The sequence below is a fragment of the Fulmarus glacialis genome, unplaced genomic scaffold (genome assembly GCF_000690835.1).
Source record: "Fulmarus glacialis isolate BGI_N327 unplaced genomic scaffold, ASM69083v1 scaffold14390, whole genome shotgun sequence".
NCBI lineage: Eukaryota > Metazoa > Chordata > Aves > Procellariiformes > Procellariidae > Fulmarus > Fulmarus glacialis.
In genome coordinates, this window is record NW_009187217.1 from 59193 (window position 1) to 74579 (window position 15387).

The 15387-nt window shown below is 44.8% G+C and overlaps 1 protein-coding gene across 1 annotated transcript in view; it reads left to right on the forward strand.

The window, feature by feature from the left end:
• ALK (anaplastic lymphoma receptor tyrosine kinase) overlaps positions 1-7672 on the forward strand; it is a gene marked incomplete at its 5' end in the record, with an annotated part of 57375 nt that extends 49703 nt beyond the window's left edge. Inside the window, 6 exons of the mRNA XM_009574370.1 lie at positions 455-552; positions 1708-1800; positions 3504-3605; positions 4828-4962; positions 5543-5633; positions 6968-7672. Of these exons, the coding sequence (XP_009572665.1) occupies positions 455-552; positions 1708-1800; positions 3504-3605; positions 4828-4962; positions 5543-5633; positions 6968-7672 (1224 nt within the window). The remainder of the gene's footprint in view (positions 1-454; positions 553-1707; positions 1801-3503; positions 3606-4827; positions 4963-5542; positions 5634-6967) is intronic.
• Between the last annotated feature and the right edge of the window lie 7715 nt (positions 7673-15387).

Genomic DNA, 15387 nt, shown 5'->3' on the forward strand with positions numbered 1-15387 from the left:
ATAAAATGTCATTCTCATTGTTCAAGGTGACTTTAGAGCAGAGCTAGCAATAATACAAAGAAACTGAGTGTAAGGACCAGTTCAGGCTACAGATCTCCTCAAAAATCATGCTGAAAATTCAGAAGCGTCTCCCATGAGAACTGGGGGAAATTCTTACAGGGGCATCACAATGGAGCTGGGAAGCTGTTCTGATTCTGTCCCTGGGATTTGTCCAATGGAGCTGGGAAGTCGGATCCAGCTGTTCTGATTCTGTCCCTGGGATTTGTATGACATCGTGCCTGCACATCCTTTGCATAGTTCATGGATATGAACTCTCTCTTGTGCATTTTTGTAATCCCTTTGTGTATTAACATCTGAGCTACGTCACTTGTTGGAGAGTTCCCAGCACTGTATCAGTGACGAATCATGCCATGTTCTTGCTTTTAACCCACGTTTGTCCCTTGTCTTTTGATAGAATCAGCCCTCCTCCCTTTCCATGCTGGACTTGCTCCATGTGGCTCGTGACATTGCTTGTGGGTGTCAGTACCTGGAGGAGAACCACTTCATTCACAGGTAGGTGAACACGTCTGTGTCACCATGGGCATGACTTGCGTACGGGCCAGCACGGACTTGTAATGCCCTGTTTGATATGTTTATGTCCTGCTGCACTCTAGAGGCCAGCACGGACTCGTAATGCCCTGCTTGATATGTTTATGTCCTGCTGCACTCTAGTGGCTGGATACCTTTAAACAAGGTAGACAAAATCAGAATAATAAAAGAAATTAACAGAAAAGCTGCTATAAATGATGTTGCAGAGATCTTTCATTTTACCAAAGATCCTGAGCTCTATCTCAGTGCCTGCACTTGTGCAGCCTGTTTGGCTACTCTGCAAATGGAAACACAATCTCATGACAGAAGTCTTCAAAGCTCTCCCTGTCATTAATTTTGCTTAGTGCCTTTCTGCTCATTCTGGAACCCTCTTCTTCTTCCTCTCGAAGAACGGCTGTACAAGTACAGCCAGAAGTGCAACACCTCGTGACTGTTGTTACCTGCTCCTGCAGAACAGGGTGTTGGCAAGTGTCTAAAATACTCTACCCATTGAGTAGAGATGAGTAGAGAGAGATTGTAGTTCATTCTTCTGAAAGAGTTACCCACAAGGTATGCCACCATGTTATTCAGATCTCAAGGTTTACTTCAGCCCAGCAGAGGTGGAGCTGGAGCTTTACCTGCGTACACAGATTGAGGCCCGTACCTTCAGTCTTCAGAGCAACACCGGCACATTGTTGTTCTTCCTGTCTCTGACTGTATGACACCCGTTTGACAATATTTGAACAAACGCGCTAGGAACAGGTCAATGGATCATTCCCCAGACAGCTTGATGTTGGGACTAGTACATTGCTGAAATTAGCCCCACTGCTTGCAACTCCTTAGAGACTTAAAAATAGCTCCTGGGGTGAAGGGAGGCTCACAGAAGGCCCATCCTTTCAGAAAGATGTTACATGAAGTTTAAAGAGGAAATGTTAAAGAGCAGAACTGCTCCTGCTGTTGGGGTAGATTGGAATTTGGGACATCACTAGTTATCCATAAACACTGACTTTTCTGGCTGTTGTGGGCTCTCTGCAGCTCAGGAAAGTAGGTACTATTCTTTGTTTTCTTTTTGGCTTGCAAAATTGTTGAATGATTAAGTGGTTCTTCTCTTTCTGTTGCTTTTCTTCCCTTTCCTTGTAGGGATATTGCTGCCAGGAACTGCCTCCTTACCTGTCGAGGGCCTGGGAGAGTGGCTAAAATTGGAGACTTTGGAATGGCCCGGGATATATACAGGTAGCAGAGCTAAGCTCAGGGTATCTGCAAATGGAAGCTCACTAAAATGAGGGAGGAGCAGTGTTTGTGCAGGAGAGCAGGCTCGGGTGCTGCTCTGTGTAACCCTAGCAAGGCGAGAGTGGAGAGATCCCACCCTGATGAATCCCAGCTAATGCTTTTTTGGTGTTTGCCTTCACCTGTAGTTTAACTGTGCTCTGGAGACTTTTCCCGCTCCTGACAGCTTTCTTCTGGGTAATGAAGTCTGATGGTCATGGAAGGCATTTTTCTTCCCTTTTGTACTCTGTCCTCAGTTTCTTGTCTTTACTTTCTCCACACTGAGTGGCATTGATGTGCCCTTTTGTTTTGTGGTCCCAAATCATTCTGAGTTTAATCTCTCTCCTTGATACTACCCCTGTCCCTTTGGTTTGGTGTCATCAGTAAATCTCCTCAATTTACTGCAGATAAAGGAGGAAGGTGCAGAGGAAGGTCAGGAAAATGTAATCGCCCAAACTGGAATTCAGCCAGGACACAGGGTTAACTACTCTGCTCTTGCAAGAAGTGTCAGGAAATCTTTAATGACCACGAGCAGTCAGGGCTGCAGTTTGATATCTCATCTTCCAAATAGCACCTCCAGAAGTGCAGGACCATGTCCTGCTGTGCTGAGGAATTGATTTGCCTCTGACTCGGAGAAAGGAATGCCTTGTACTCAGTCACCCGCACTGTTTATTCCAGTGCCTTGCCTTCTTTTTTTCCTACTTGGGGATTCTCCTGTGCAATTACTAAGCCAGGCCTCTGCTCAGCTTGAGATCTGACAGTATCAACAGCCTGAGGTGATGCAAACAGAGTGCTACCTTCAAAAACGCAAGTGTATCAGGGCTGCTTTTTTTTCCTCTCCTCTCCCTCCGTTCACAAAGAGCCCCCACTCTGCCCCGCTGTCAGATGGGACTCTGCTGGGACAAAGTAGCATCTGTCACACTCACACAGTCAGCAGAACCGACTGCCAAGATGAACACTCTGGTGCTGAGTTTTCAAAGGTGCCTTTGAAGTTTGCGCATGTTTCTGTGTCCAGGAATGTCCTTTGGATGCTCAGGCTGTGCAGTTACGAACGGTGATGCCAGCTTGCATGAGCAGCCTCCTGCAGCTGCCAGCACAGGATTTGGAGCTTGTAGGTTTTATTTTAAATGACACTAAAGGACTGATGTAATTCTTGTCTCAGGAGCACGGGAGGTGGTTTTTGTACTACTGCCCCAGCTCTAATGGCCAAGCATCCTCCTCATCAAGCTCCCCATTCTTATAAAGGGTTTTGAATTTCACTTGCAGTGCTTTAGACTGGGTACATATGGGACAGGCTTTGTTTATTTTTGGTGGGGATGCTCAAGGTGAGGTGGAGATCTGGCTGTGGCTGAAAAGTGCAGGAGGATGGCTCTGCCAGCAGCAGCGTACTGTGTGAGTAATTCACTAGGAGCATGCACGCAGATAGGGATAACTTGGGTTCACCAGATCAGGCCTAAAGCGAGGAAGATTAGAGCAGTCCTTCCATGGTCTGCCCATTTCCACTATTTTTGTGAGAAGGAACAGGTCTCTTCAGCATTTTCTCCGCCATGTTTCGCCTAAATTAGTCTCTCCTCTGGCTCATAATTTTAATATTTGTAATTATAAAAATCCCAAATTAATGGCATTTTCTGAATTCTTGGCTGACTCTTTGTTTTGTTTGTTCTTTGCAGAGCCAGCTACTATCGGAAGGGTGGGTGTGCAATGTTGCCCGTCAAATGGATGCCTCCTGAGGCTTTCATGGAAGGGATATTTACGTCAAAAACAGACACATGGTACGCTTCCTTTCCTTCTCTGTCCGGTCAGTCTGTCTGTGTTGTAATGCCTTTTGTAAAGTGTGAATATTTTGTAAAAAACAGATGTTCTTGTTCATTTCTCCTTTACTAAAAAGACAAGCGGGGTCTTTCAGAGCCAGTAATCTTGGAAGAGACAAGGGAACAGAAAGATCAGCCCTGTGCAAAGGCAGGTGCTGCTGGGGAGGTGAGCAGGCAGGGAAGGGAGGTTGAGGCAGATGCAGGTGGTGCTTTGCTGCTACAGGGAGGAAGGCATCAGTTCCACACTGAGGAAAGCAGCATGGGAGACTGCAGGCAGGATCCATCCTGCCAGTGAGGGAGAAGGGCATCACGTATTGTGGCTTTCATCTTTCTCCTGGCCTGCAGCAGCACTTGAGTTGCTGGTGGCCAGAGGAGGGGGAGGGAAACCGGGTGAGCAGGAGGCAAGAGCTCGGGCCGTGTGTGGACGGGAAGGGGCTGGTGGTCAGGACACGGCTCCTGAGCAAACCCCAGGTGAAGGTACACTCTCTCATAAAGCTGAGCTGCTTCAGCACCAAGCAGAAGAGTTTCGTATTGCTGCACGTAGCTCTTTGCAATTTTAATCAAGAAGATTGTGATTTCCAAGCAGCTGACCAGATGAATGCTTTGGAGGGGGTCCTGTCCCAGCCATTGTCCCCAGGGCTTTGCAGGCCACACCACCCAGGCCCATGGCTGTGGTGTTAGCTAGGGAATGTTTTTATTTTACCCTGAGCTACAGGTGAGGGCTATGGGGCTCAGAGCATCAGTGGGGATTCACTGGCATGTTATTTCACGCAGGGTAGCTTATTCAAGAGGAAAAGTTTGTCGTAAGTGATGAGGCCACTGCTCCACTCAGTCCTGTCTCCAGCAGTGCCTGATGTCTCAGAAAAGCATAACCTGACTTTCACATTTGTTACATCTAGTTGAACAGTGCTGAGTACAAGGGCAAAGCAACCATATTTACCTACCTATATCATAGACTTCACTCACTTAACAGTCAACTACTAGTATTCATTAAATGATTCAAAGTCCACCATTAGAACCTTGCAGCTTATTTATGTCTGAATCCTGCAGCAGTGATTTCCAGAAGCTGCCTGAGCACAGACTGTAAAGAGCAATGCTGATGGTACTGCACCTAAGGGCATTGCCCCTTGGGGATGGTCATTCCTGTATCCTTCACTTTGTTTTCCTTTGCTTCTGTATTCAGGTCCTTTGGCGTATTGCTGTGGGAGATATTCTCTTTGGGATACATGCCCTACCCTAGCAAAAGTAACCAGGAGGTTCTGGAGTTTGTCACCAATGGAGGAAGAATGGATCCACCTAAAAACTGCCCTGGCCCTGTGTATGAGATCTTAACTTTGATATATTCATGCAAAGAAGTTTCTGTTTCAAATGCTGTTCTCTAGTCAAAAGTTAATGACTTTTAAGATTGATCTTATCATGGCTGATCTGCCTTATTGGACTTGAGTGCCTGTGACTTCTCTACTATTTAATTTTTCTGTCTGTTTTAGAGAATAATTCAGGGCCCCTTTGAGAAGTACCGGCCACTGCTTTTTTGGTCAAAGATGGTGCAGTATTTCTGTGCCTTAGGTTAGCTGTGAAACTGCAAGTGCATAAGACTGTTCGCAGGTAGGGAAAACTGGGCTCCATTATCTGTAGCCCTGCCTACCCTTAGTGAATTGACCAAAGGATTTCGGGTGGGTGAGTTATTTCTCTGATGTGCTGTGGATTTCACCCCACCGGTGGCCACATTTCCGTGGTTACCAGTACATCAGTTGTCCGACTCTGGGGAAGGCAGAGCACTCTTATTTATTAGAAGTCAGAGTGGTGATGCATGCTTATGGTTTCTAAGCTGCAGTGACTAGCTGTTATGTACCGACAGGATCTGCCATTTATGAGCATCTCCCGTTCTGCTCTTTCAGTTACCGCATTATGACCCAGTGTTGGCAGCACCAGCCTGAAGACCGGCCAAATTTTGCCATAATCCTGGAGAGGATTGAGTACTGCACTCAGGTATCGGTGTTCATTCATCTCGAATGAGATGGGTGGAGAGAGTTGTTCTTGAGGGGCGGTCTAGGCGAGCCAGAACACGAGATGAGAAGGCAGCACTGCGTTACTGTAGTCAGCATTCCAGGGAGACCAATGTCAGCCTGGGACCAGTGGCTGGGATATTTACCTCATCGGGTCGTTGATCCTTCTTGTCTTTCACTGCTGACTTACACAAGCTTACAGAGCTTTACAAATAGCAGACCTGTAGCTCTGCTTCTGCTTATAAAGGCACAGATTCCAGCAAGCAAAAGAGCTAAGACAGGCCAGCATCCGTACGCACTTCACGTACGTGCTTCCGTACAGGCCAGCATCCGTACGTGCTTCATGTCAGCCACTCCATCCCAGTGTTTTCCCTTAAGACACGGTCAGCACTGAGCAGAAATTGTCCTGGCACAGAGCACCCTTTGCAGGTGGCTTCTGCAGCTGTCGGCAGTTTTCTGAATCTGACTGCACTGGAGAAGGCAGGTGGAGACAGCCAGGCCAAAGGCAATGGGGAAAGGATGTGGCTGGCTTTCCAGGCCGGAATCTGATTTATTTATTTATTTATTACCACCATTTTTAGCTTATGAGAAGTGGAGTAGTTTGGAAAACGTTTTGCTGCCTGCATTAGCGCAGGCTTCTTGTGTGGCCTCTCACAGTTATTCGCCTCAGTCAGTTTGCTTTTCCTTGCTGTTTGGGAGGCTTGGTCTGTTTTTCATGTGTGTTTGGATCCTGGGATTGGGAGATGTTGTTTTCTGCTATCTATAGCTTGCCATGGCGTCTAGCAATAATTAAAGGTTGCCCAGATCATCACATTTTCTCTCAGTTTAATTTTCAAAACTGCTTAAATAGCTCAGAACTGCAGTCCCTATGGATTCGGGTTTCAAGGGGTCTGCCAGTATTGCCTTCTCTCTGCATTCCCATTCCTCCCTTGTTGTGTGGAGGCAATACTTTCATAGCTGAAACTTTCTCAATATTATCTGAGAATGTTATGAACTTTGAGATTATATAGATTCCAAAACAACATTCCCACAGGAAATTTGCTGGACATAAAAAGTGGTTTCATTGTTTTTGTGCCTCTGCTGTTCTGTGGTGAGTTTTAGGGTTGCTTTTTTTTTTAGAGAGTTCAATTTTAAGGGTATCCTATTGCATCTCACAGCTAACTGCATTTTGTCAGCATCCTCTACACATGGAATGTGGGCTCTGGGTGGTGGGAACAATGCTCTGTGATCATAGCATGACAGCTGTCAGATGTGTCAAGTTTTTAATCAAGTCCGAGTATGCAGACTTTGAGAAATTCTCATTGTTCTCTCTGACAGGATCCAGATGTCATCAACACTGCTTTGCCGGTAGAATATGGCCCATATTCTGAGGAGGAGGAGAAGGTAGCGATGCGGCCCGACGATCCAGAAGGAATTCCTCCTCTCTTGGTCTCCATGCACCAAGACAGAAAGGATGACAAGCAAACTCTGCCATCTCCACCACCCCTGCCGTCAGCAATGACTGCTGGAAAACCTCTAGGGAAAGTGGGAGCCTTGGAACTGCCAGTGCCGGGGAAGGTGCAGTCAGCCTCAGCCGGGGGACATATCAACATGGCCTATGCCCAGTCCAATCCCCCTTCTGAGCTGCACAAAAGCCGGGGCTCCAGAAACAAGCCCACCAACCTCTGGAATCCAACCTACGGTTCCTGGTTTGCAGAGAAGCAGGCCAGCAAAAACAGTTCTGTGCTGGAGAAGGAGATGCCCGAGAGGGAGAATTTGGGACAGGAAGGAAACTGTACTGTGGGGCCCAACATTGTGACTGGCAGGCTGCCAGGCTCCTCCCTGCTATTAGAGCCATCTTCCCTAACAGCAAGTGTTAAAGAAGTGCCTCTCTTTAGGCTCCGCCACTTCCCCTGTGGGAATGTCAACTATGGATACCAACAGCAGGGCTTACCCTTGGAAGCCTCCACGCCACCTTGCGCTACCAGTTACGAGGACCCTGTCCTTAGAAACAAGAGCCACATAACCCAGCAGGGGCCGTGAGAGCCCTCTACCCTCTTGACTTTTCCCCCTGTGGCCCCTGAGCCTTGAAGAGATGTCCTGTTACCCAATACACCATGACCAAGGGATCTGACGGCATTACCTTCCATTTTGTGCCAACTCGCTCCAAAAGTGCCACCCTCGAAGCTGTAATTTCAACTAACCCGAGAGGCTTCAAATCACCGGAGCCCCAATACAGTAAAAGAAACAAGGGGGAGGGAGGATACAGGAAACAGATTTAACTGCAAGGCCCAGCTGCTGTTGCATCAACTCATACGCATGGTTGTTGTCATGCCCTTCCTGTGAGCTTTTCTCAGTTGTGCGTTCTCCGCTTAAGTGTAAAGCCGCGGCTCACTGCCTTGAGTGTTTCATGTCTGGGGTTTTCCGTGCCAAATTTGTGGTTGCTGTGGAACACCTGGAGATCTCCTGCAGCTGGCAGAGGTTGTAGCGGGTTTGGGGAGAGCATCCTCTATCCAAACCGAAAAACGATACAACAGCGCTGAATGGTGACGCGATGGCACATTCCCAAGTTGTGTTCCAGCTACAGTCCAGTCTTCAAGAGTCCTTGAATGCACAGTGGTTATAGGGATGTTGGCAGGGCAATAGAAAGACATTGGTCATACTGCATCGCTTGAAAGAGAGAGGAGAGGAAGCATAGAGGATGGGTGTAGATGCTATGAGGCATTCTGGGTTGGAGAGGGGTTGTTTGGCCAGGTTTTTTGTTTTGTTTTCTTTTTCCTGTGCTTAGGCACTAAAACTAAGTAAAGCCCTTTAAAATTCCTTCTGTCCTACAAAAGTAGGAATGTTCTTCATCATGAACTTGTGCGTGTCAAGTGGAACCAAGGTGAAGTTTTAAAGGACCATGGTCATGAAAGAAACTTTCACCATGCCCTGAAAATGGACAGCCACCTGCATACCTCAAGAGGCTTACAATAGCCTTTGACATACCCTGTACAAACAACAACATAAAGGCGGAAGACTACATCGTGCCACAATCCGGATGCCAGATACTGTCTGTATTTGAAAAGTTTAGAACCCTCATTCCTTTAACAAAATATGTGTATGATAGTGGTTTAAAGACAAACACTGCATTGACTCATTTTGTACACCTTGTGCATGAAAAATATTCCAGTTAAGTGTATTGTCAAAACATAGATGTAGGAAATAATTTACATGTAAAGATGTGCATTAGTAACTTCAACTTAGGGTTGCAAGGAGCTGTTTTAACATGAACGCTATCCAAAAAAGGAGTGCCTATTTCCATAGAAATGGGTGTATTGGAGCATCAGCAAAGGAATGTGAAGGTGTTCTTCAGTCTGAGACTCTTCATTTCAATGAAGTGACTCTGAATCTGGCCCTGGATCCAAACATTGAGGTAAGCTTCCTGTCTTCATAAGGGAACAAACCAGAATCTGCATATACGTACTGCTAACCTTTGAGATGTGCAGATTGAAATCAGAGGGCTTGGTTTGGGCCACCACCCTTATAAAAAAAGCGTAAGAGGGGGGAGGTAATGTGCTTTCCTAACCTGCCTTTCTGACATCTCTGATACACAGAACTAAAACCCTTTTTTAGACGAATGCCAAAATTGTTTGTGGTGGTTGGTTAACGGGGCTGTGCTCCTGTGTTGGGAAGCCTGAGTCAGGGGCTGCTCCGAATTTCATGTTCGTCTGCTAGGGATCCATCACACTGCTGCTGCGTGGGCTTGGTGGGGATAACGAGGGTTACACTTCAGGTGTTCTGCTGTTGCGCACAGGCTTCTTTAGCTTGAACTAAGAGAATATTTGTGATCTCCAAGGTTATTAGGCTCGCAGCTCTTGTCATAAAATAGCCACTGGGGAGGGATTCTGTCTAGCTTAGGACTGTGTTAGTGTCACACTGGTCTCTCTTTCTAGCTCAGTAAATTCAGTGGGGTAATTTTCTAGAGTCTCAGGAAAGCTGATTAATTCAGGAGGTAAGCACTATCAGAACAATTTCTTACACTAGTATATTATTCACATATAATAGCAATGTTCATTTAAATATTGCAGCTTTCTCATTTTCAGAAGGGCTGAAGTTCCTCATTGTTTAGCTCTTCTTTGCATAGGAGCACGCTTTGAGATTTTGCTGCCCTGCCTCTTATGTGTTACTGAGGACAGAATCTGACGTGTATACTGATTAGTGTTCTTAAAGAACGCACAAGAACAAAAAGTTGCAAAGTTAATGATCTTTGACTAGCTGAAATTATTAATTCTGGGCAGCAGCTCTAATGCTGCACAAATGCAGATAACCTGCCAGGTTATGATGTTAAAGGTAGCATTTCTAAAGAAGCTTTAAAAGCACGAGCAGCAAGAGGTGATTGTAAGTTTGTGGGGGTGAAAGCGGAAAGGCAGGCTTTCCCCAGCCATGGTGATAGCGTGATTACTGCTTTGCAGCTTGTGCTGTGCAGTTATTATCATAGAATTTCAACTGAAATACTCTTACAGAATGGGAGCTGTAAAAAATGAAGGAGCTAAGCACATTACTGCTTCTTACCTATGGAATACGTGAGGAGATAATTCTGGTCAGGGGAAATGGTGAATTACTACTGAAATTCTCCAGTCTGCTAGGTATGGTGCATTGAGATAAATACTGTTCAGCACTAGCAGTTGGTTTTAAGTAAGCTTCCTTCCAGTGTCTCCAGTGTAAAATGCTTTATTGTGGGGTTTTTTCTGTGTTGGGCTTTGTGTTTGGTTTTTTGTTTTTTTTTTTAAATCCCCCCTCTTAACTCTTGGAACTCAGAGGAATTCAGAAATCTAGTTTGGGCTTATTTTTAATGTAAAAAACATAACATCTCTGAGCTCTTCCACAGCAAGCATGTGCTGTCCAAGAACAGTACCCCAGTTTGCAAAAACTGATTTGTAAATATTGATCTAATCAAATCCTGCCACTCAGAAACAAGGGTTGGATCATTGGCCTGTCCTCTTTCTTAGAAAATGAATAATACCATCAATGACAAATTATTTCCATGAATTAATTGCCTGGACCAAAGAGTGCTCTGCTACTTGTGTGCAGGCTGCATCGAAGACAGTTTCCTGGTCATTCTGCAATTGCATTGCTTAACTTCAAGCAGCTGTCCTCTTGCCAAAGCATTGCCAGGATTTCAGTGACAATGCAAGATTTTATTTGTATCACTGGGATGATGTGAAGAAAGCTTTCCTTAATGATACCTCTGTCACTAAAGTAACAATTCACACTCCGGCACTATCAATTCCTACACCATCTCAACTTAGCTGAAGGGCTGACAGAAACGATGTAACATTTAACCAGTAAGCATGTAAGAGCTGCAGTTGCCACGCAGGTTTGCCCTGAGTGGAAGAATTACTGGCAGTAGTTTGTTCAGTGAGGTAGGAAAGAAGCTTCTGAAGGGCTTTCCCAGGGACAGTTCGAGTAGAGCAGAGGGGAAACAACAGAAACTTGGCTTTGTGTGCTGGGGTAAAGCTAACAGACTGCAGTTCAGAGGTTTCAGACTCTGTGTGTGTGTGTGTGTGTGTGTAAAGAGCTGAGTAATTCACTCGTCACAGCTGTAAGGAGACTGTGGCTTAAATCCTGTACAAGAAGGTACTTCATAGAATTTATTATAGCGTTTCTCTTACAACATCTGGAAGTGTTCAGTGTTCATGTTTCTTCTGTTCCAATTTTCTGTTTCATTCTAGCGCATTTCCTATAGCTGTACACCGTTAGCAAGAGCATTTTGTCCAGTCATGAACTAGGAATTTTTAACTTCTGTGTCTAGAAAGATTCACCTGTTCAGTTCTCAGAGCTGCAGGGAACAGAAGGGGCTTAAGTCACCATGAGCTCACCAGATCAAAGCACCCTGGCATGTGTAAATCCCAAATTCCCTTTTTAAACCCCTCCACGCTAGGCTTACAGTGTTGTAGGAGAAAAAAATTCCAGTTATTTTAAGCCTCTTACCCATTTTTGTCTATGATTTATTTTTTTTTAAATATAGTTTATTAAGACTGTAAATTTTTTTAAGGAACTTGTTTTTAAGACTGTTAATCTTTTTCATTGGCAATATTTACATTCTGGTCTTATGTGTCTTCCTCACTCTACAGTGGAAAAGCAGGAAGCAGTATGATCTACAGGATGTAAAGCACAGCTGGGAAAATCCTGTGCTACCACTCTCATACTCTGAAAATGGCTGATTTCTATGTGGATGTTACCTGTTTCCTATAGATGTTAGGTAGGTTTCTGATTCTGTAAGCTGCTGAAGGTAAACTAGGTTGGGATGCCTGTTTATCTACCTTTCCAGTTGTCCTTTCATCTTCCTTTTCACTACTGAACCTTGTTTCTCCATCATGTGCCTGGAAACTAAGTGAGGCAAGAAGTTTGGGTGGTTCTACTTCCTTGAGGAGCAGTGGAAGGAGTGGTGGTGGGAGAGGGGCTTTGCTCTAGCGAGGGGAGGTACAGGTACCACAGGTTGAAAGCGTGAGGGCTGCATTAATTTGGCTGAGTCAGCTTTTCACAGTGGTGTAGTATCGTGGGTCCGCTGGCTTCCCTCCACGTGGGTTCACAAAAGGACTTGGGCTCAACGTGAGAGCAGCTGCAGCACCGGTGGGCGCAGTCATATATACACTGTGTGACGTAAGAGGTCTGAAATAGGCTATGAAGGATTTAACTTTGCATGTCTGCTCCTGTTACTGAGCCTATCTTCTGGGTGACAAGAACTTTGACATAGGAATAGCATAAAACAGCCTTTCACAGCAGCAAAGACATCACCGTTTGTCCGTCCCAAAGTTAAACCCATTGCAGGAAAATGTCTGAATTGTCTGCATCTGGCTTCTTTTAGTAACAAGCTTCATTATAGGAGTGTCTGTCTCATGTACAGCAGTTTATGCAACATTGTTTATAAAGGAAGGGCCTGTGCACTTCAGGGATATTATGAAGAAAAATACTAATATATGGTCATTGAGTATTTTGTATTGAATAGTGTATTTGTATTGTAAACAAGTGTAGTGAACCACAAGGCATGAAGACAAATAAAATGACTGTAGCTGGCTTTCTCTGTGTTGGGCTGTGTAATGATTGGATCAACATCAGAGGGAGGTCTCTGGACATCAATTTTTACTTGGTAAAATTACAGAAGTATTAAGGTACACTGATGCACAAAGGAGCAGGTATGGTATTAAACTGAGACAGCCACCTTTCTGGCTAGCAGCAGTGTGTTTAAGACTTGCTTGCATTGCAAATGTTATACCTCCAAGTTTCTTACAGAGAAAGGTGCCGTTCCTTCTATTACAAAGCACCAAGGTTAGCTTTTACCTAGAGGAAACTGGCCAGTATAAAAAGAGAACAAAGTATATGATTGAAGAGAGCATTTGGGTGTTTTCATTCCTAAATGCTTATATCCTAAGACAGCATTTTTCTTTGCATCTGGACATGGACTTTGAGTAGGTCTAATTATAAGCTCTATTTTAATACAGTGGAGTGCCAGTATTGACTTTGTAACAAACGTAGGAAGAGGTAGATCCTGCCCTGATCTTTTCTCCCCCTCCCCGTACCACTCCTATGCCATAGGTAGCTGCTTTCTCAAGAAAAGATCTATAAACCTTATTCTCCTTCTCTTGCTTATCTACATACTCATTCTCCTGCAGGATAGTGCTGTGGATTAGTTAACAAGACTTTTTTCCTAAGCAGGTATCCAGCAGGCACCTCTCCTCTGCCTCCATTTCCCCCCCCACCTTGGTTCCTCCCTACCTTAACTGAAAAGGGAGCTCTCCTGTCCTCTTCTAGTAGAGCTAGTCACCGGACAGCCACCACATACTCGTTTGGATCTGGTGTTGGCTAGCAATCTTTGCTCTAATTTCCATTTTTTCCAGAGCTGTCTGTCTGCAGTGAGGCAGGAAAAAGGGTGCAGGTGGGTACTCTGCTATGTGGTTTTCATGGACACAGTTTCGGTTTCCATCTGGTGTTTGACAAGGCTTCTGCAAAACTTGAACTCTGTAAAAGCCATGACATAAATGCTGGACTTGCCACCTATGCAACACTCTCACAGGTAACAGAGCTAACTTGTCAGAGAAACTAGGTTATGTTTTGCAAATCTGCAGTGCCAATTTTGGTTCCTTGTGCCTCAGATCTTGCTGGATAGCAACACTTTAAAAGCACAGGCTCCCTGCCCAGAAAACCAAAAATATCTGCAAAACAAACACTGAATCCAACTGGACTGAACTCACTAGAAATTAATTCCCCATCCTGGGACACCTCAAGAACATTCTCCTCCTCCTGTCACACCTGTGACCTCTCTTTTCTAGCCAGTGTCCAACAAAGCTTGAGCTGAGAGCACTGAAGAAGTACATTTTCTGAAACCAGACCCCAGAGACATGCTGTGGAACACAGGACAAGCCTCACAGTCCGCACAGGCAGCACAGAATTGCTGGGCACCACCTGTTTATTTATTTATAAAACAGATAATATTTTATTTTTACCGTTTCTAGGGACTTTGAGGATCATTTGTCTTTTTCCTAACCAGTCTGGGGCTGTGATCATACAGACCTCAGCACAGCACCTAATTTCAAACTTCCAGTTATTTTCAGAATTTTTTTTTTGACGTGAAGTGTCCTCCTGCAAGAGTTGGAGAAAAGGATTATGGCAACTTACCTTGGCTTTAGGGAAGCACAAATCCCTTCACATCACCAACTTGAAGATAGCCATCAGTACTCCTTTCTGGAATGGAGGGACTGATTTATTTCTGTTTCAGGCCACATAAATTTGCAGCGCTTCTTGCCTCCCCGCAGAAGATTCTCAGTGCTACCAAAACAGCTCCATACTGATAACAGTCCTGACTTGCTCCCCTAACCTACAGTGCTCTAGCTGATTGTAGCCAGAGCTTTCAGGAGAAGCATGCAGCTAGCTGAAGCTGAAACGGAAGGGAAAGCACACTACACCAATGCTCAGATAATGTCTACCCATCAGACAGGAGTCAGTGAAAAGTCCTGCAGTCTTTGCTAGCCCAGGCCACTGAGACCCCACTTCCAGCTGAACTGGTTGTAGCTACAGAGCTGTGGAAGGTGCAGCCTGACACCCCTGGAGGAAAAAAAAGGTTACCAGTGAATCAGAAAACTCTTGGGAAGAGGTTTTTCCATATATTCCTTCATCTGTGCAAGATATGCCACACAGAAATGGTGTGACTATAACAAACTGCCTGAGCTTGCTGCCTTACCCACACACTTATTCCCCTACGTACCTCCTGAAGAATTCCAGCTACCCATCAGACAAAGCAGTTACATCCATTCCATCTTGTCAGGCAGGAAAAGACAGCATTTCTGACAATGAGTGTTTCATCAAACTAAACTGCCCACCCAGGAGCACAGGGCTGGGACAAACCAGTGAAATGTGCTGTACAAATGCTTTTGTTTGACAACTGGCAGTTCTGTACCGAAGAGCTAGAAGATATAAAAACTACTGGTTTATATACTACAGTTGCTGTTCCATGCTGTATCCTGTTTGCCCAATTTGTACATAAGAACAGAAGTGAGAGGATGTACATTCTGTAACAACCTAATGAAAATTTTTTGCCATACTATTCACCAGGGTTTCGTATTACTAATACCAGCAAGAAACAGATATTGGACAAAGTAAAGGTCAGTACATCACTGAATATCTGCATCTTCAAATAAAGCTTTTTTTTTTTTTTTTTTTACATTCAAAATTTACAGCTTTTATATTCAATTAAAAATTCCCATAAGTTAGACTACAAT